The sequence below is a fragment of the Canis lupus genome, chromosome 9 (genome assembly GCF_048164855.1).
Source record: "Canis lupus baileyi chromosome 9, mCanLup2.hap1, whole genome shotgun sequence".
NCBI lineage: Eukaryota > Metazoa > Chordata > Mammalia > Carnivora > Canidae > Canis > Canis lupus.
In genome coordinates, this window is record NC_132846.1 from 45835200 (window position 1) to 45856082 (window position 20883).

Below are 20883 nucleotides of genomic sequence, written 5' to 3' on the forward strand. Positions count from 1 at the left end.
AGCCTAGTGCCTTTGACTGAAAGACCTAATATTTTAAGAGCAAGCAAACAAGAAATACAGAGAGATGAAATACAGAGAGATGAAACACACAGGAAAGTCAAGTCCCAAGGCACAGAGATATAAGAGAGAATGTATATATGCAGAATCAAACATATGGCCATAAATATTGGTTGCTGGTAGTTGTTTATGTTGGCTGGGTGATGGGTTCTTGAGGATTTGTTATACTGTTCTTTCTTTATGTTAAAATTTTCCATAACATGAAGTTAAGAGTCAATGAATAACTAAACTCTTTTTAATGAGTATAAAAGAATTTTAAAAATGTATGTGCTGTAAGCAGGGGGGCATAGCTATATTTACCAGCCACATGTAGCAGCAGCCAAACTGGGGTGGCAATAGGCGTGAGAGAGAGAGGTAAATACCTGACAAGGAATATATAAATCAACAGTCTTCTAACTGTAAATGACAACTCAAACTAGCTCAAATATAAAAAGGAATTCATTGGTTCACATACTAGGGAGCACAGGGTGTACCTGGCCTTAAAAACTACTGGATCGAAGAACTCTATTGATACCACCAGAGCTCTGTCTACCCTCATATCCTTTTGCCTCTGTTCATTTTTCAGATACTCCTCCAGGTGGTGGGAGAGATAGCCATTGATAGCTTCCACCTCAAATCCTCCCAACTTAAAGAACTTTTCTCTCCCAAGGACTGGATGTAAATCTCCTGGAAATCACTGATTGTCTCTATTTGGATCTGATTCCCCTTCCTTAACCAATCACTGTGGAACAGGGAGATGAAATAATATGATTGGCCAAGCCTGGAATAAGTGGTAGCAAGTTGGGGGGAGGGGAGACAAACCTCAGACACCATGACTGATAGCTTCACCAGGACCATATGGAATAGGGGAAGGAAGGGTCCCCTAAGGAAGGGATGCTAGTGGATCCAAAAAGCTGACATATTGGCTCCCACAGAGGGCCAAAATTGATATTGGGTATGAGAAGGTTGTGGCATGCTGAGTGGATTGAGCAGTAGGAAAAGGTAGGGATAGGTAGAGAGGCCTTATTTTTCTAAATAAGGCCAGATTGGAATTATTAAATTAATTATTAATGTCTAGACTGGAGAAATTTGTTGTTTGGTTGGGGGTGAGTGGACAGATGTGGGAAGAATGAAAATACGAAGCTCATATTAGCCTCCTATGGCTAATGCTACATTTGGGCATGAAGTGGTTCAATATCTCCCATTTTTCCATAGGGGGATGATTGAAGATTCAATATGGATAAATTCTGGTGATGGAAATGCTGTAATTTTCTCAGGTAAATTGTGAAGTTGAATGCAATTAGAAAAACATCCCCAAAATAGCTTTGGTTTGGTTGGCATGTGACCAAACCCTGAACAGCTTAGATTAGTATAAAAGAGATTCAAATATATGTCTTTCGCATATGCTTAGGAAACTGAGCTGAAAGGAGAGGGAAGCAGCACATGCCATCTGTTTAGGAGCTATGTAAGCTTCAGAGCCTGAAATGGTGAAAGCAGGAAAGGGGCTTTAGTCTCTTAAGACCAGTAGGCAGTGAGAAAGGCATAGGCTCAGAGAAGCAGAAACAAGGTCAGAACCCAGGACAGAATCTGAGGCCCATAAAGCCAGCAGGAGCACCATGCCTTCTGCTGTGTACCATACCAAGTGCTTGCCACAAAATAGCTCCACATACATCTTCTCTAAGAAACCTCCCTACGTATCCCAGCAGTAATGAGCTATTCCATTAGTGGTAAGGTCATCCATAGGATTCACTGGCTCTCGCCCAGAGCTTACCTGTTAGGGATGAAAGGGGAGGTTTTGATGACATTGAGCCAAAGGACCTCAAGTAGTAGAAACCTACTGTGGGTCACTTACCTTTCTCCCCTGTGAGGTTCACCAGCACACAGTACGTTCAAGAGCCATCGACAGATGAGAAGTCAAAATACTACTTTATTTTCACCTGAATAGATGCTGAATTTCTTAGTGCAGAGCTCTCTTGTGAAAACAAAGTCAGAGCAAGCAGCTGACAGTAAAGGCCTGCCCAAGCCTCTCCTTCCCCACTACACACCAAAATCTTCTCACACTCTGTCCTGCCATATTGGATCAGAAATGGAAGCAATAAAAAGTATGCTCATCTATGCAACTGAAGAAGAGAAAACAAGATGGCCAGATCCCCAAGAGCAGGCCTTGGTTTAGCATACCTATTCCTGCTGCAGGAAGTCGAAGAAAAAGCTGCATGGAGGTTCCTAGCCCTGCCCTTGTTCAATATGGCCCAATTAATTTCCTGGAATCTGACCAATCTAATGAACAAGTCCTCCCTGGGAGAAGACAAAGGTCCGGAGAGAAGGGGAGAGATGAGAGTGCTCTTTTCTCTAAATACTTGCTCCTCAAAATGTGGGCCCTGGACCAGCGGTATCAGCATCATCTAGCTTGTTAGAAATGCACAATCTTGGGCCTCGCCCTAGATGAACGGAATCTGGGAATAGCATTTTAATAAAATCTCCAAGGGATTCACATGCACATTAAAGCTTGAGAAGTATTGAGTTTCCGAATCCTAAATCCATGCCCAAATTGTCATCTTGATCTTTGCTTGCTTCCAAAAGTATTGCTCCGCATATGGTCAAGAGTTAATGAAAGGATGTTTGAGAAATTCTCTTTGGCACCTATTTAATTCCATGTGAAGGGAGAAGCTCATTTCTGAGAAACCAGCACACGTTCACCAGTGAGTGGCTTAGAGACAGAAGCACACTGAAGACAAGCAAACAAAACAGTTGTAGACACACACACAGCTCCGCAGAGTAGGACAGATGGGCATAGTAAATTTCCTGTCACTCCATCCCTCCACCCATAATATTTTCTCCCTTCCTCACTCATGCTCTCCTTCATCCAAGCTACTAAGAAGCTTTTGTGTTGGGCTCTGTCTCACACACAGTATAGAACCACATGCATCACATGTCTCTTGCAGCCCAGTCCTCAAACCCAAAATCTAAGAATGAGATACTGCACCACTAAGCCAGGATATGGTAGGATAACAAAAAGCAATTTGGCACAGCAGTATTTGTCACCTTTAAATAGTTGTGACTGTCACGACCCAACGCATACCTTAGTTCCAACAGTACCAAAATCCCAGGCCTGGATCTTTGTCCAACATTTGCCTGAGTAGGAAGAGCACTCAATCCCAATTTCCTCTCTTTGCTCTACCTGATATAATACCTTATAGTAAAAAGCGCCATAGGCTGACAAACATTTATGGATTAACAAGTCTGTCATCATATTATTAGGGGATCCAATAATGACAGGATTTAATGAATAATGATTAAATTACCATCTGCTGAGCACTTATAATGTACTTGACCACAACCTTATGAAGTAAGTAGTATCCCCATATAACAAGTGAGGGAATTTGAAGTTTTCAGAAATTGAGTAACTTACCGAGGAAGCAGCAAAGATAAAAACCCCACGTACATCTTAAGTACAAAGCCTCTCAACCACTACAATAATATAATGTTTCAGTTGTCAAAAAACACTGCGAACTCCCTGTGTGGGTAAAGAATCATTTTCCTTCTCTGGGGCTAATGTAAGGATTAAATGGGATTAAAGATGTTAACGCACCTAGAAAAGTAAGATACTGTAACATATAAGGTATAATTTAGTATGTTAAGATCATGTGCAAATAAAAGCCCTTGGTACTATACAAATGGCAACTATACATGTAAAAAATGTTCACCCTTGTAACTAAAGTTAGCCCAGGTCATTCAATGTACAGTTCTCATTCATCAAATTAGAAAATACTTTTTAAAGTTTAACCCTCAGTGTTGGCAATGATGTTGTGAAACTACTACCTTGCTGGTGGGAGCTTGAGACATTTCATTTTATTTTATTTTTAATATTTTATTTATTCATGAGAGACACAAAGAGAGAGGCTGAGACACAGGCAGAGGGAGAAGCAGGCTCCATGCAGGGAGCCCGACATGGGACTCGATCCCAGGTCTCCAGGATCACAACCTGAGCTGAAAGTGGTGCTAAACCACTGAGCCACTCAGGCGCCCTGGCTTGAGACATTTTAAAAAATCGACATAATTTCTTGTAAGGAAAAATAAATTAGGACAAAATTTTAAGTATAAAAATAGTTGAGAGCATAGATTCTGAAGCCAGATTGCTTGGATTTTAATCCCACTTCCACTACTTACTGGCAGTGTGAGCTTGGGAAAGTCTCTGTCTCCTGGTGTCCAAATTGGGGGTAATAATAGTGCCTATTTCACTGGGTTGTTATGAGAATTAAATGAATTATTATATGTAAAGTACTTAACCCAGTGCCCGGCACAAAGAAAGCACTATATATAAGTGGATCTATTATTTTTATTATCTTTGCATTATTTATAATAACAAACAGTTGGAATCAATGTATCTGACCATAGAAAAACAGCTAAGAATACCATGATACACACATAAAATGAATATTACAAAGTCATTAAAAACGAGGCTTTAAAAGACTATTTAATCACATAGAAAGTAAAAAGCAGGAAACTGTATATATCTCCCCATACCACTCATGTTTGTTTAAAAAAAAACACTGTACAAATAAGGATGTGGAGAAAACAAGGGGTGGGAATTACAGCAAAATAGCGGCAAGGAATATATCTGGGTGATGGGGTAGGATTGGGGGTTTCTCCCCTTGGTTTCTGGACTTTGCAAACCTAGGGCAATGCTTCTAACCCTCTAACATCTTTGCCCCTTTTTAAATTTTATTTTTTTATTGGAGTTCAACTTGCCAACATATAGCATATCACCCAGTGCTCATCCCGTCAAGTGCCCCCCTCAGTGCCGGTCACCCAGTCACCCCATCCCTCCCCCTCGCCCACCTCCCTCTCCACCACCCCTTGGTCGTTTCCCAGAGTTAGGAGTCTCTCAGGTATCTTTGCCCCTTGACCTCAGCCAGTTCCCAGCATCTGACAGACAGCGGGCACTCAGGCTGCCTGGAAGAGTGAATGAAAGAATGGACCCTCCGGAGGAAGGGCACGGAACGGTCCTGTAAATGGGAACCGGATCGCATGCAGCCCAGCCTGATGACCCACGGTAACAGGTGTTTTCCATCTCCAGTATCTGTGATTCATTCTGCACAGCTGCCCGCCCACAGAGGTGTCCGCGGCTCCCAGAAGACAACGCCCCACACCCTCCTGTGCACGGTGTCCCGGACGCCTGGGCGGCCGCACGCGGAGACACACCTGGGCGGCGACAACCTGGGGGAGCCTCTGCCCCCTTACACGTATTGATGCCGACCGCCGCGAGCAAGCGGCTAGGGCTTGTGCCTACGCCCCTTGCTCCCGGCCGCACCTTTCTTTCTAGTTTTCAGTCTATCGGGGGTGAGTCTGCATGCGTCTGCTCGCTGGTGGACCCCCTCGCTACACGCGCACACACGCACACACACACACACACACACACACACCCTTCCCCCCTGCGTCTCTTTCAGACTAGGCGCGTCTCCGAGGGTTGGGTTGAATGGGCAAGAACCGGGCCGTCTTTGTCATTAATCCTCCCCTCCTTCGGGCGAGCCCAGCTCCTTCCGGGTCAGCGACAGTCGCCGCCACCCCGGTCGGGCCCGCGGTCCCCCATCCCGCTGGCCCCGCGCGCGCGGACCAGGTCGCCACCGCCCGCAGGTTGCCGGAGGGGAGGAGGGCGAGAAGGGCGGGCGGCGCGCGACAGGGGGAGGGAGGGAGGGAGAGAGGGAGGGAGGGAGGGGACGGCAATCCGAGGAGGGGGAGGAGGAGGGGGGAGGAGGAGGGGGAGGAGGGAGAGGAGGAGGAGGGGTGGGGAGGAGGAGGAGGCTTGGTGAAGGAGGAGGAGAAGGGGAGGAGGGGGAAGAGGCGAAGGAGGAGGAGGAGGGGTGGGGGAGGAGGGGGAGGGGGAGGGGGAGGAGGGAGCAGCCTCCCGCAGCCGGCGCGGAGAATGGGAGTGCGGGGCGCCAGATCGCCGCGGGGTGTCAGGGCCGGGGCCGGCGCCCGCCGCTTTTAAACCCGGGAGGGCGCGGCGGCTGCGGCGGGCGGATCGCGGCGCTCGCGGGGCGCCGGGCGGCGGCCGGATGGAGAGGAAGGGCTCGGCGGCCGCGGCCAAGGGGAACCCGAGCCCGCCCGCGCCCGGCGAGGCGCAGCGGCCGCCGATGTGCGCCCCGGGCGGCGGCGGCGGCGGCGGCGGCGGCGGCGGCGGCGGGGTCCCGGCGCGCGGCCAGGCTGGGGCGGCGGCCGAGCCCGCCGAGTTCATCCGGCGGGCGCACGAGTTCAAGAGCCAAGGGGCGCAGTGCTACAAGGACAAGAAATTCCGCGAAGCCATCGGCAAATACCACCGGGCGTTGCTGGAGCTGAAGGGGCTGCTGCCGGCGCCCGGCGAGCAGGAGCGGGACTCGCCCGCGGCCCCCCCGCCCGGCCGCCTCTCGGAGGAGCAGAGCAAGACGGTGGAAGCCATCGAGATCGACTGCTACAACAGCCTGGCAGGTGAGCCGCGCCGCGCCGGGCCCCGGCCCCCGCCCCGGCCCCCGCCCCGGCCCCGGCCCCCCCCCCCCGCCCCGGCCCCGGCCCCCGCCCCCCCGCCCCGAGCTGCTCCGGGAAGGAGGCCCGGGAGGGGGGCGCTTCGGAAAAAGTGACTTTGGCGGTGATAGCTCCCCAAACTCGGTTGTCATCCCGTTGTCCCTTCCCCCTCATCCGGCGTAAATCTCACCTAAAAATAACTGGACAGACAGAAGGAGCCCCAGCTGGCCTGGTGGCGTCTGCCGCTGCTCCTGCTCGCCGGTGAGCCTGGGTCCACATGCGGGACCCCCACCCACCGCGTGCCAGCGGCCGCTCTCCTCCGGGATCACTGGCACCAGAGCTCGCCCTCACCTTGCCCCCAGCTGACCGCATCCCAGCGGGTACGCTCCTCCCTTCCCCACGTTCCTTCGGCCTCGGTGGCAAAGGGCAGTTTGCTGCGATGCCTTCAGCATCTTGAGCAAGATGGATTCCAGAACGCCACTTTCTTGTCTCTGAGCTTTGCTGGGGCCCCCGGTTGCCAGGTGAAGAGCGATCTCAAAGGGAACCTAGTTGGTTGGGCTTGAGCTGCGGGCAACATCCGCGCTCGCTCGCTCGGTGAAGCCCTGGTCCTCTCCCCAGCTGGCTGCCGGGCCTGCGGAGGAAGGGGACCCAAGGTGGGGATGAGAAAGTGAGGTGTACATTCCAGAGTTCACTTCGGGGATTTAGGTTAAAGTCAAGCATTTTTTTTAAGAATTTACTTTGGCACAGGAAATGTAAAGTGTCTTTAAAAAAAAAAAAATCAAAAAACAAACAGGAAGAGCTTGGTTCTTTCCAGGGCCTTCCTGTGAGAAGGTGGGAGATGTTGGCAGGTGCAGTGGCCTTAGATTTGAAAGGCATTCTGTACTCTTCTCTCACCTCGTTTGGTGGGATTTGGGGGCATGCTCCAGCTCCTCTGGCCCAATAAAAGGCCATTACTCCTAGTGTCCCTAACCCTTGAAGTTGCCTAAACTAGCTCTGGACAGTTGGAGCGGAGTAGCTTCAGGAGAGTGACTGGGTGTGGCCGGGGATGGTGAATGTGTTTTGGGCACAGGAAGTTGGGGGATGAAAAAAAAAATATCAGTAATTCTGCTCTGTTACCTTTGAGGTTTTTAGTGCCAGCCTGCCTCTCTGTTCCCATAATGCCATGCCCAGTATCATCTTTAATTGGGCAAAACCCATCCACTTTATCAATTGTAGTTTACAAATGTAAGGGATTAATAGACTAGTAGTAGTAGTTGTAAAAATGGTGGTGCCGATAGCAGTGCTAGTAATAACGGCAGTAGATAAAGTAGTAGTATAGCAAAGGGGGACTATCTCAATCCATCATAATGTACAGCTTGATTCTCCTTATTTCCTGTAAGCCTCTGGCAACTTGCTTCTGCCTGATGAATAGTTAAAGGGGAGAGTGGCCATGGGTGGAGGAAGAGGCACTCTGGATCACTAATGCGGTGATTTCAGAGTGGTAACGGAGTCTTATATTTAGTACTGTCCATGGGCATTCTAGGGTTGCTCTTCACCCCAGGCTTTTGGCTGCTGGCCTGTGGCTAGCACTGCCTATCTCCTACCCGAGGAGTGGTTACATTTCCATGGTGAAACCAAAGATGTGTCCTTGGTCAGGCAAGCCCAGTCAGGGTGGGGCTAGGATCCAGCCAACTCCTCCACCTCCACTCCCACCCCAGAGGCACTTCGGAAAACTTCGGTGGGGAGAGAATGGAGAGTAGTAGTACATTTCCCCTCTGCTATCTTCTCCAGCACTCTCCCCTTCTTCGTATTAATAATTTGTTGTGAGCATGGTGCTAGGCACTCTACATACAATGCACTTTTTCGTCTTTAAAACAACTGGCTAAAAGATGGCAAAGAAAAAAAACCCAAAAAACCCAAGGTTCCAGAGCCTTTCAATTCCAAAATCAAGGTTCTTGCACATCACACTTTGAGCACAAAGTCACTGTCTCTAGGCCTCTCTCTCCCTGAATCCAGTCTCAAGCGGGCTCTAAAGCTCTACACTTGGAAAATTCTGTTTGGAGCTCTGAGCCCTGGTAACCAGGAGAAAGAAATACATTACCTTAGTTCAAAACTCTGATAGGGCTCTTTCTCAATATTTTCAAGTTTCAATGAAAGAGAAAAGAAGAGTAATTACAAGCTGAGCTGTCGTGTCAAAGCCAAAATCTGTATCCTGTATGCAAAATTCAATTGGGAGAAGGGATCCTGGAAGTCACCTGGAGAGGAAGTAGAAGCTTGATGTTGGTTTCCTTTGGGATAATGTAGAAAATCTTTACTACTGTCTCAGAAATCCTAGCTAATAGAAATAATATCCTTTCTTGTTGGATTACAAAAGTAATACATGCCTTTAAAATGTATTTTCTTTCAGAAAATATCAAAAAGTTTAAGGAAGAAATGCAAAATTACTTTTTTTTTTTTTGCAAAATTACTCTTAATCCCACTAAAGATGTATTTCCTCCTTGTATTTTTTTTGTGCATAAATGTAAACTGTTCACAAAGCAAGGACCTCTTGTATCCTACTTTTATTCCCACTTACCATTATATCCGAAGCATTTTTACATCCTATTAAAATATTTTAGTGAAGATTATTTGAAATGGCGACACAAAATTTTTTAAGTGTGTGTTTATGATTATCGTTTGATAGAAAGGGAAGAAAAACTATTATTGTTGTCAGAGCCAGAACAGTGCAGTGTAGTCCCTAAGATACCCTGTTCCCCTGGTGCCTGCTGATAGGAAGGAGACAGCAGCTGCACATTCTTTCTGGCAGAAAGGCAACTGACCCTTCCATCCCGGCTGCAGTGCCAGCTGAGCAGCCCAGCCAGCTCCTGGTGGAAGCAATCTGAAGACGTTTGTGCTCCCAGAGATCTGTCCTTCTGCGCAGCTGTCCATAGAGAGAGATGTTTGGGGTTTGGAAGGAACTTGGACTAGTTCAGAAGGAGCCAGAGGATTAGGCTATGCTACTAAGGCCATCTCAGCACCAAACAAAAGGCTGTTGTGAGGCTTCTGGAGAAAACCTAGGTCTGGTACTCTTCACCGAAGGCTCCAAATGAATAACAAGGGGGCAGCTAGAATGTGCATCATGCCGAAAGACGTTAGTCTAAAAATCCATTTGGATGACTTGAGAGGCTCACATGAAGGGTGTGCAGGCAGTTGTCAAAGTGCCCATGGTTGTGGTCTGTTCTGGCTTGGAGTTCCTCCTGATTAGGAGGGATCTGGCCAGTACTGCAAGACCCCTAGACTTGATTTTACCGTCTCATTCTTTAAGGAATTAAGACAAGCAAACAAACAAACAAAAGATGTGAGGTATTCTATTCTTTCAGAATTTCATATGACTTTGATAGTGATTGTAAAGATATTCTGACCTGCCTGGGGCAATGTAGGACTCTAATCCCTACCAAAGCTGCAAAGGAAACTTGTATTGCCCTGTTGATAGACTGTTGTTGACCTTGAACAAGACACAGGACTCCCCTGAGGCCCTGGAATGTTTCATGCAGAATCTCTTGAAAGGCAGAGCCTTTTGCTCCACATGGTTTCTATGGGGCTGTGGTAGTCCCAGCTGGTTGTGATCAAAAGGTTGCAACATGTAATGACTTTGTTGGTATTTTCAAATGACAGTCAAGACTCAAATGCCAGGAGTGAAGATAAGTGCCAAGAGGCCGTGGCATTGGATCTGAAGGCTAGATGAGAGTCAGCTTGTGCCTCTATTCTTGGCATACCCTGTGACTTTGGTCAAGACCCTACCACGTCACTTACCCATTTTCCCATCCATTTAGAGCTGTGTTTAAGAGATTTTTGTTGTTGTTGTTTATGTTACCAAAGGGGCAGATAATATCCACTGATTTTATTTGAAGCCCCAGGACAGAGGTATGACAAGGCCTAGAGAGGACACACTGGGAAAAAGCCTGGAATGGACATGTGTTAAAGCCATGGGACCAGGGCTGGCTATATGATTTGTGGGGCCTGGTGGAAAATGAAAATGTGGAGCTCCTTATTCAAAAAGTGGGGGTGGAGGTGGAATATCATTAAAGGTGTTAGAAGATAAAGCTTTTTTCCTTTCATGATTTCTCTCTCTCTTGATTTGACATGGTGCTTTTATTTGCTATTTAATGTCATTACAAGAAAATTAAAAATTTAAATTATTGGCAAGAATTTTACTGTACATCCTCATGTTGCACGATGCTAATTTTAAATGGAAATGTGAAAGTACTTACCTTGTATGTGAAATCACGTAAATTACACAATTCACATTTTGTAGCTTATACAGGCATATGTAGTTTACTCTTACTAAAACAGTGAAAATGCTGACAAAACAAACTCAACTATTTTTATTTCATTTCCTTATATGCATTCTGTCTGCGTGCACTTTCCACCAAGTTTGGCTTTTTAGTGAGGAAGGGAAGGAAAAGAAACTATTCCCTACTTTTACCCTACTCTTTCCTTCCATGTCATCATTTTCAGCATAAGTGGTTGGCTAGTACAGCATGGTAACATAAGTAAGAAAGGATATGATGGGGCTCTAGGTCATTCATGCTTCTTTTTGCTTTCCTTCTGTATTTGAAGCAATTTCTAGGTTGAATGGGAAGCCTGCCTCTTGGGGCTGTCAGCATGTCTGCCTACGTAGTTATAGACCTGACGATCTTATCTTATCCTCAAGCTGGGTCTTGCTGAATTCTCACGCATTGTGGGTCCACAAAATTTTGTGCTCATGGAGCATCATGAATGCTGTATGCAAGAGGGGCTGCAAAGAAAGGTTGTGCCTGTCTCCTCTGCTCATGTTCATGTTCCATTGTTCCATTGAACTTCACTTACAAAACACTATTCCAAAGATAAAAATTGTTAGGAATTTCAAGGGAGCAACAACAGAGCATTAAACCAAATACAGGACCCTTCTGACTACATATGTCACCCACTCTTGAAGTCACCCTCAATGGGGTACCAGAAGATGACTGTGTAGATACATCTAAGGTGGACAAAATTAGATATAGACTCTGAGGCAGGTTCTAAAACAAAGGGTACTTAACAGAAATGGATGTGGAACCAGAGAACCAAGCATAAAGATCAATAAATTACAAATCCAAGAGCTCAGTGGTAAAAAGGACATGAATACCTAGAGACAACTGGTAACCCAGTAGCCAGAAGATAAGTTTGGAGAGTAAGACTTGATCAAAGGAAAGGGAAAGAAGAGAGGCTTCATGCTGAGATGCTCAGCCAAGAGCTTGCCATCTGGGTGAGAGAGCTTGACTGGCCAAGCCGTTGTTGCTTTGAGGCTGTTCCTTGGGCAGCACCTTTGCCAATTAATCTCTGCCTGTAAATGTGGCTTCTAAGATCATTTTCCAAGAAATGATGTGAGAATTGAAACTTGTAGGGTGCTTTCAAGGAAAGAACATTCTGAATGTAGACTTTGGGCTGAGTTTCTAAAGTAGATTCTGAAGGTCCTTCATCTACCTGCAAGGGAAATGAGTTGGGTGGCTCTTAGCCAGAAACTCTTTAGGATGCTTTACAGTCAGAGTCCCTACAGCCAAAATACATGGGAGTGTCAAAGGCCAGGGGACTCAGCTGCAGTGAGGACAGGAAGGCCAAGATCTGGAACAGTTAAAGGCTGGTCCCAGAGCTTTGCAAGTTGGGAGTGACCTCCAGATGGGACATTCTCTTCTTACAGCTCTTCTCTTTTACCACCAGATTATGCCTACTCCAGATAGCTAAGATCAAAACCAAATGTTTCAACCAACCAGTCATCAAGTTCCTAATTCCCAAGTGACTTTAGGAAGTCAGATATTCATGTTGGAGACAGTTTTCCATTTTCACCAAGATAATTAGTCCTGCCCCAACCACATAGCAAAAACCTCTAGCACTGACCATGGTATCAGACATAAAATAACCAAATATAAAGCTATCGAAGATTAAAGGAGTTTAGCCATCCTGGTGGTATTCATGTGGCCTCAAAATCATTCATTAGCAATGTAAAACTCATTATATTTCTTTTGTACATATATATTTTCATATCAGCAGTAAAATGATGCCATATCTAGTAGGACCCAAACCAACAGTTCCTAGATATTTTTGAAAAGAAAGCAGGATATGTAGTGCCAAAGAAGGTTGACTTTAACTAGAAGAATCTCAGATTGAAATGTATCCAAGCAGATCTTCCCTTTCCATTCTGCCAAAAGGACTTTAAAAGAGCATTCAAATTATAGACAAGGTTTACATGGAGGAAGCTCAAGGGACAAATGCTTCCCTCCCATCATGTTTCTGTGTGTAAAGAACAAAAGTGAGAAGTGGTGCTAACTAGCTGTCTCAAGACAAGATTTATGTAAAATCAGAATTGCAATTTCAGACTTGATGTGACCCCAAACCTTACACAGGTGTGTGAATTTTCTTGTTAACATTACCAGCTTGTCATCTAGCATAAGCTTAGGCATGTCCAACAATAGAGGTACTCATCACCACCTAAAGTGACCCATTTAACAGCCACCACCACAAAACAACTATAATAATAATGATCATAGTAGCAGTAATGGCAGTAAAGTCTACCATGACAAACCCAGTTCCTAGCACCCATTCAATGTTTCATGAATGTGTTAGAAATGAATGAAAATGCTTATTCCAACAGCTGTCTCATATTAAGAATCCAGTAAATTCTATCATTCCATGAATATTAATTATGCATTTAATAAGTGGTAGACCCTGGGCATGAAGCCTGACTATGAAGGACAAGGTCACTGCCTTTAATGAATATATATACACATGCATACACATATACTACATATATGTATATAAGCATATAAACAATCTATATAAATTATATATAATTTATAATTTAAATTATATTATATATATTTAATTTATAATATATTATAAATATATATACTTAATATATATAACTTCATTTGATCTCACCTTGTGAGACAGAAAACTCAAACTTGGAACAGTTAAGTCACTCACCCATGGTCACAAAGCAGTATGTGGCAAGCTGGGATTTCTCATCTGCCACTCTATAATTCCAAAGCCTGTCATCTTAACCAGTCACCTCGCGACCTCCACTTTTAGGAGTTTCTTCCTTAAAATACTAAAATTTGCCGCCCTGAAATTTTCATTGATCCATCTATATGGATCAATCTTTTTTTTTTTTAAGATTATATTTATTTATTTATTTACTTACTTACTTACTTACTTATTTGTTTATTTATTTGAGAGAGAGAGCACACATGTGCGGCGGTGGGGCAGGGAGGAGGTGCAGGGCAGAGAAGGAGGGAGAGGGACAAGCAGACTCTGCACTGAGCCAGAAGCCTGACGTAGGGCTCCATTCCATCTCACAACCCTGAGATCATGACCTGAGCTGAAATCAAAGGCCACTCAGGTATACCCTTTGCGGCAGCATAGACTACATCTCATCTCACAGACCTCATCTCATCAGCCTTGTAACAAGGACAAGCCTTGGCATTTCTAGGGCAACTCGCTTGCAGATCCTCCCATCTTATATTCTGCAGGTCCTTTTACTGTGATTGTGCCTTGTATGATTAGGAGTCCCATTCCATGACCATCCTGGGTGGGTAAGAGGAAAGTGTCCTGCATTCTGTAACCAGGTCAGAATTTCCCTTTTGTCACTAGGAAGGTGACCTGAATTTGTATGGACAGAGAGGTGTGAGTAGCTGGTGAGTCACAATTTCCAGTGAGCCTAAGAGGCTTCAGTAGCTCCACCCTACTTCCTCCTCTTTTCTGTCCCCCTTGCTTCAGCTCATGCAAATTCCAGTTAAGAGGTCCTGAGAAATTTGAGTGGAAGTGTTGAGAGTGAGAATTCACTTCAGCCACTACTGTCTCAATCATCGCAGGCTCAATGATGAGAAATGACCCACTAGATGATAAAATCTAGAATACCCCAAATACATTACCCTAGACCTAGTCCGTTTTAATGTCATAAGAGTGATATACCATCATTTAAAAATATTATTCAGTTTTAGTGCCAAGTGAAGTTGGACACATATTATTCTGTGTGGTGTGGAACATTTGCTCTCCTAACATCCTGGAAAGTAATATTTACTTTTTAGTTTGTGTTTTTATGACTGGCTGATACTAGGTTCTGGCTTTGTGGGCAAAGACTTCATCTCTCAAGAATCAAAAACAAAGAATGTCCAAAGCCAGTGCTAAAGAGACCAGCTGGCCCTGTGTGTATTGGAACATTAATTGAGGTAGACTTATATGACAGCTGGTGGCTCATTCACCATACGTGAACTTAATCTGTTCACAAGATCCCTGACCTTGGTTTTCTTCTCTTATTAAATGGGTATAATCATGCTAGCTTGACTCACAGGATAAAGGCAAGGAACAAGAAGATAATGTATGTGAATGTATTTCCTAAACTATAAAGTATTAGAAGTGTAAATTAGCATTGTAAATGGATAGGGATATGTAGGAGGGAAAAAAATAGAAAGAAAGTGGGACCTACCCAATGAAGGAAAATGCTCATCTCCAACTTTAACAATTTTAAGATAACAGGGATACTTGAATAGAATCCATGAGGAAAACTCTCTTGATGCCCGGTTTCTGTATTAAATATCTATCCACACTGACTCTCCCATATTGTTTCAAGCACACATATACTAAAACAGTCCCCCAAATGCTGGTTGCTTCATAGTTCACACACACAAAAACACTTGCTTTAAAAAAAAATCATCTAATGATAGAGAATGGGAAGGGTGTTTTCTCAAGGCTGAGATTTCCTTGCTTCTCTTCTGACATCCCTACCTTTGAGAACACAATGAAAGCATGACTTGGTGAACAAGGAGTTGGATTCCAAGTTCTCTACATGCTGGTTCCTTGGCTCAAGGAGTCTTCTCTTCTGCAGTTTTCTTACTTACAAAGACCATGGTTGGATTTCAAGGTCTCCAAGGTCTTTTCCAGCTCTTAAGAAAGATTGTCTTCATGCCATTCTTTCTGAACTGTGTGGCCTTTATACAGAATGGGGTAGTTCTGTGGAGCAAATACAGACCAGTCTCCAGAAGCTGTTACTACATAAAAAGGTAGAATGCAGAACAGTGTTTTATATGATTCCCTGTGTAAGAAAAGATAAACTGGCATAAATGTATAGGTGTCAAGAAGATTATCTGAAATCATTCCAGTGAAGCTGTTGTTTTGTTTTATTTTTAAGATTTTACTTATTTATTTCAGAGAGAGGGTGAGTGAGAGAGAGCATGAGCAGGGGGAGGAGCAGACTCTTCACTGAGCATGGAGCGTGATGTGGGGCTCGATCCCAGGACTCCAACATCATGACCTGAGCAGAAGGCAGACGCTTAACTGACTGATTGAGCCACCCAGGTGCCCCTGGAGTGAAGCTGTTAACCTCACTTGAAAAGGGGACTGGGGGCAGCCCCGGTGGCTCAGTGGTTTAGCATCCCCTACAGCTCAGGGCGTGATCCTAGAGACCTGGGATCGAGTCCCACGTCAGGCTTCCTGCATGGAGCCTGCTTCTCCCTCTGCCTGTGTCTCTGCCTCTCTCTCTCTTATCTGTGTATTCTCATGAATAAATAAATAAATCTTAAAAAAGAAAGAAAGAAAAGGGGACTGGACAGAGGAGTTGGAGAGACTTTAACTTTTTCTTTGTTTTAGTTATTAAGACTTCATTGTTTTTAGGGCAGTTTTCACAGCAAAATGGAGGGGAAAGTATAGAGATTTCTCATACAGCCCTGCCTGCACACCTGCACAGTTTCGCCCATTATCAGCATCCCCTACCAGAGTGGGACATTTGTTACAAACGATGAACCTATGTTGACACTTGTAATCACCCAAAGTCCACAGTTTATATTAGAGTCCACTGATGGTGTTGTGTATTCTATGGCTTTAGACAAATATGTAATGACAGGTATCTGTCATTAGGGTATCATGCAGAATGTTTTCACTGCCCTAAACATCGTCTATTCTTTGCCTGTTCATCTCTTACACCCTACCCCACAACCCTCGCAACCCCTCGTCTTTTGCTGCCTCCATAATTTTGCCTTTTCCAGAATGTCACAGAGTTGGAATCATACAGTATGTGGCCTTTTCAGATTGGCTTCTTTCACTTAGCAATACGCACTTAAAGTTCCTCCATGTCTTTTTTAACTTTTTATTTTAAATCTTTCTATACTATTGGACTTTCCTAACTATAGGCATGATTGCTTTTATTTAAAAAAAATGATGACAGGGTTATCTGTTAGAGAAATCATGGGTCGTTTTGCTTTCTTCTTTTTATTTTCCTGAAGAAAACCCACCTTATAAACATAATGTTTAGTGCCATTCTGCATATTATCTATGTCTTGTCTAGCCTTGTCAGACAGTAACACCAAAGATGTCAAGCAAAATAATCCCAAGCCCCCAAACTTCTCTTAATATTCAACAGTAGGATTCATCCCCCTTTCTGCAGTGCCTACCGCCCCTATCCACACACAGAACTAGATCCTGACAGTGTGGAACCCCCAGTAGAAGGATGCCTGTCCCTCTGGACTCAGCATGTTGGTGACTGTTTGAATCTGCCGGTGAGGTAGGAAAGAGAGTTCAGTTAGAGCTTGTGATGTAAATTGATCCTGAACATGAGTAATGTGCCTCTGGTGTTGAGGAACAGCATGTGTACCTAGTGTCCAAGATTCTGATTGGCACCTGAATTTCAGAAATCCTGACCATTGGTACCTCAGACACAGCAGCCCCAACATTGGAAGGGAACTCACTTATTCACTGAATTTTTACTGTACACTTGCCATGGCTCCTTACAGCCCAAATCTAAGCCTTCGCTATGGCATGGGGGTAGTGGGAACTGGGGTTCTAGTCCAGAGTCTACCGCTAACTTGTTCTGTTGAGTTTGGACGAGTCATATCACTCTGAGCTTCAGTTTCCCCAAACGTAAACAGCGGGGTTGGGTCAGTGCCCTCTCAGTGTCCTTTCACGAGTACTGAACCGTCTAGGATTTTGAAGGCCGTCTAGCTACCCGCCTCCCCCAGCCTCTCTTTCTGGGAGCAGCCAGATTAGGAAAGAGACAAGAAACAAGCTCTCTTTTATTCTAGTTTACTGGTATGTGCTGACAAATAATCATAAAACATCCCAACTAAGATTTCCAAGGCAACCCTTGCAAATGTGGGGTAAACCAAAATAAAGCACCTCACAGCCTTCCAGGATGATAGAATCCAAAAGAGGGTCTCTGAAAAAAACCAGGGTAAGGAGTGAAGCCTATTTCAAATGATATCTGGGCTCTGGAATCTAAAACAATGTCACCAAATATTACCTATTACTGCTAGATCTTTCCAGATTATTCCAAAATTCAGACTTGGATTCTGAGCAGGCAGTCATTCACCATCAGAAACCTAGCAATGCTGGTCATACTAGGTTAGGAAGTCCTGGTGGCAAGAAAAATAAAAAGTTTTAAGAAACAGACTGTCAGGGCACTTGAGGAGCTCAGTGGGTTGAGCATCCCACTCTTGGTTTTGGCTCAGGGTCGAGAGATCGAGCCCCGAGTTAGGCTCTGTGCTCAGTGTGGAGTCTGCTTGAAGATTCTCTCTCCCTCTGCCCCACCCCCACTCTCTCTCTCTCTAAAAATAAATAAATCTTAAAAAAAAAAAAAGAGAGAGAGAAAGAGAGAAAGATGCAACAGGTGGCTAAGTTGTAGTGTCTCAGATAGTTGCCACTCTTGCCGCAAAGCTAAAGATCCCTCAGGAGTCTGGGCCAGATCCAAGCATTTTGGAATTTGATTCTGGGCCTATTGCTCACTCTGAGTCAGAACTGAGCTCATTGCTCGAATGGGCCTCCACCCTCAGGCTGTGGAGGCCATCGGGTCATTGGGAACATGTGTGGACTCTTCCCTGACACCTATGTAGGGAGAAGGGCTTGCCACCTGTGTTTGCCATTGAGTATGGGAGGGAGGGAAGAGAACACGGAGGAACAGACAGGCAGAAAACCTGCAGGGCAATGTGGCCTAATGGGAGAGAAATTTACTTAGCATAAACAGAACTAGGTTTGAGTCCTGACTTCCTATTGACCCTATCATTAACCTTGGACAGGTCCCGACCTCTCTGAGCTTGTTCCCATTATAGGATAAGAGCAATAATATGCACCACACAGGATTGTGACGGTGATTGACATGAAGCGATACATGCACACATGCCTAGCACAGGGCCTGGTACACAACAGACACTTAATAAGTGATGGCTTATGTGAATCTAACTCCCACTCCAGGGGGCACTAAGACAGGAAAGCATGTGAGACGGTAGGAAAAAAAGGACTCCACAAAGGAGGTTATTCTGGAATCTGGGAAGCAAGGGAGGAAACAGAAGAGGACAAAAGAGAGGTCAGTGGCTCCAGGCAGGGGAGGTGAGAAGGTGTAAACTAACAGCCTTCTGTGTGGGTGTTGCCTACCTGGTATGTTCCTGGGCCCAGGAGGCTGAGTGAACCGGTAACCCATCCGGCTTCCTTTGAAGCGCAGCAGAACTCCAGCACAACCACGGGCCCTTGGGCCATGGAGTCTGTGCCTACTTCCAGCTTCTTAGAATACAAGTTGGTCCAGGAGATGTTTAGAAACTGCTAGGTTCTAGGCAGACATATCTCTGGCCTGAGATTGTGCAAGCGAATAAGCCTCAATTAGAGTCTATTCTCTGCCACTTTCCATCCTCTGCCTCAGGATCCTCTGGCCCTCTATTTGAACCAATTGAGTAGCTGAAGAACCCGGGGTCTCTCACAAGCAAGACCAGTTCAGAATCTGAGAGCTGAGTACAGGATTTGCCAGAAGAGAAGATATGTGTGGTGATCAGTTGAGTTCCTTCAGGAGCTTAATGAGCAAGAAAGCTTACTGGTGGGGAGGGGAAATGGAGGAAAGCAAGGCCTCTCTGAGAGGGAGATATCTGTGGCAGCCTCACGCTTGCTTTGTCTGCCCTGTTGTGTCACATGCCGGGGCCAGCTTCCTGAGCTTCTGCCCTGGTGTCGGATGAGGAAAGCCCTTGGCTTGCTCAGGCATCCAAGAGTGAAAGCACTAGAAGGTATGTCCTTTGGCCCCTCCTTGTGATCCTGCTCTTGGAGGTGCACCTCTGCCGTGATGTCCGTGATGTCCGGAGCCCTCTTATGTCCCCAGGTCTTCCCAAGGCAGGGCCTCAGGGAACAGGCGGTGCTTTCTGCTCAGGAAACCCTTCAGCCTTTTCTGCATCTCTTCAGAGTTCCACCCTTGCTCTCTTTGAAGACATAATGGCGGGGGGGGGGGGGGGGGGGGGGGGGGAGGATTAACATTGTTTTCTTATTACAAAAATAAGACATTGTAATTGTAGGAGATATTGCAAAGAAATTCAAAGAAGAAAGTAAAACTCACTTGTCATCCAGCCAACTCTTTCCTGTTTGGGTTTATTTCCTTCCAGTCTTTCTTCTGTGTCCATATAAACATGTATCAGCTAGCTCCCTTTGAGGTCTACCTTTTTCCAGTTTATTTAGGAAACAAGGAGTTTGTGACATATGTATTGGGGCCACTGCCAGGAATCCCTAGTCTCCTTCCCCCATCCTTCAGGATGCCATTCACTCTCCCTGAGTGTCAGCTGAGGGGCAGATCTGCTTCCTTCTGTTGCTTCTTCCCTTTCACATGCCATGGTACCACCACTTCAGGCTGCAGAGTTCCTGACGGTTACAAGATACAGAGGAGTTTACATCTCAAAAACTGAATATTCAGAATTCTTTTTCTTAAAACTCACCTGGCTGTTGGACTACCAGGAGTTTCTTAGTGACTGCTGAACATTTTTGGCAGGTTGCAACAACCTACCATGCTTCTCAGGCTCTTTTTTTTACCCCCTCTCTAGCTCTTCTCTGTTTCTTAGGATCTTCCACTCTCAAATGCGAGTCATTTCAAAAGCAGAGCAGTTTTTGCATCTTTTGCTACCTTATTTGCTTCTCACTGATCTCGATGTTTCACCTTACCCACTACAGCAGTTAATGAGGGTATTCTTAAAACAATAATAATTTATTCCCTAAGAGGAACTCTGATGCCTGCTATTAAAATTCCTCACCCTGATATAAACACACATTTATTTTTCACAAAATTTATTTGTGCTTCACAAATGTTTACAATTTTTATTTTTCCACCAATATTTTCCACTAAAAACATTTTTTTGGTGTCATAAAGTATTTTTCTTCAGTATGATTTTAATGTCTGTGTCATGGTCCATTGGCCAAGGAGATTAACCAATCTCCTACTGGTGGATATTTTGGTTATTTCCCACACTTTGCTGTTACGTATGGTGCTGCCACAGAGAGGCCACAGAGGTGCTCTTTCTATTACATATGTGCCTGTTAACTAACTTACCCCCAAAGTATCTAGTGATGTGATGTTTACACTGG

General features: G+C 45.1%; 1 protein-coding gene and 1 long non-coding RNA gene across 6 annotated transcripts in view; both read left to right on the forward strand.

Moving 5' to 3' along the window:
• The window catches only part of LOC140640190 (uncharacterized), a 33517-nt gene extending 29789 nt beyond the window's left edge, over window positions 1-3728 (forward strand). For 3 of the 5 annotated variants that reach the window (XR_012036861.1, XR_012036864.1, XR_012036865.1), the window contains exon 8: window positions 623-3728. This is a non-coding gene — a long non-coding RNA (uncharacterized lncRNA). The remainder of the gene's footprint in view (window positions 1-622) is intronic. The other 2 variants (XR_012036863.1, XR_012036862.1) reach the window with 2 other exon arrangements.
• A 2223-nt stretch (window positions 3729-5951) lies between these two features.
• TTC9 (tetratricopeptide repeat domain 9) overlaps window positions 5952-20883 on the forward strand; it is a 33877-nt gene continuing 18945 nt past the window's right edge. The window contains exon 1 of the mRNA XM_072839120.1: window positions 5952-6501. Within this exon, the coding sequence (XP_072695221.1) occupies window positions 6093-6501 (409 nt within the window). The 5' untranslated portion in view covers window positions 5952-6092. The remainder of the gene's footprint in view (window positions 6502-20883) is intronic.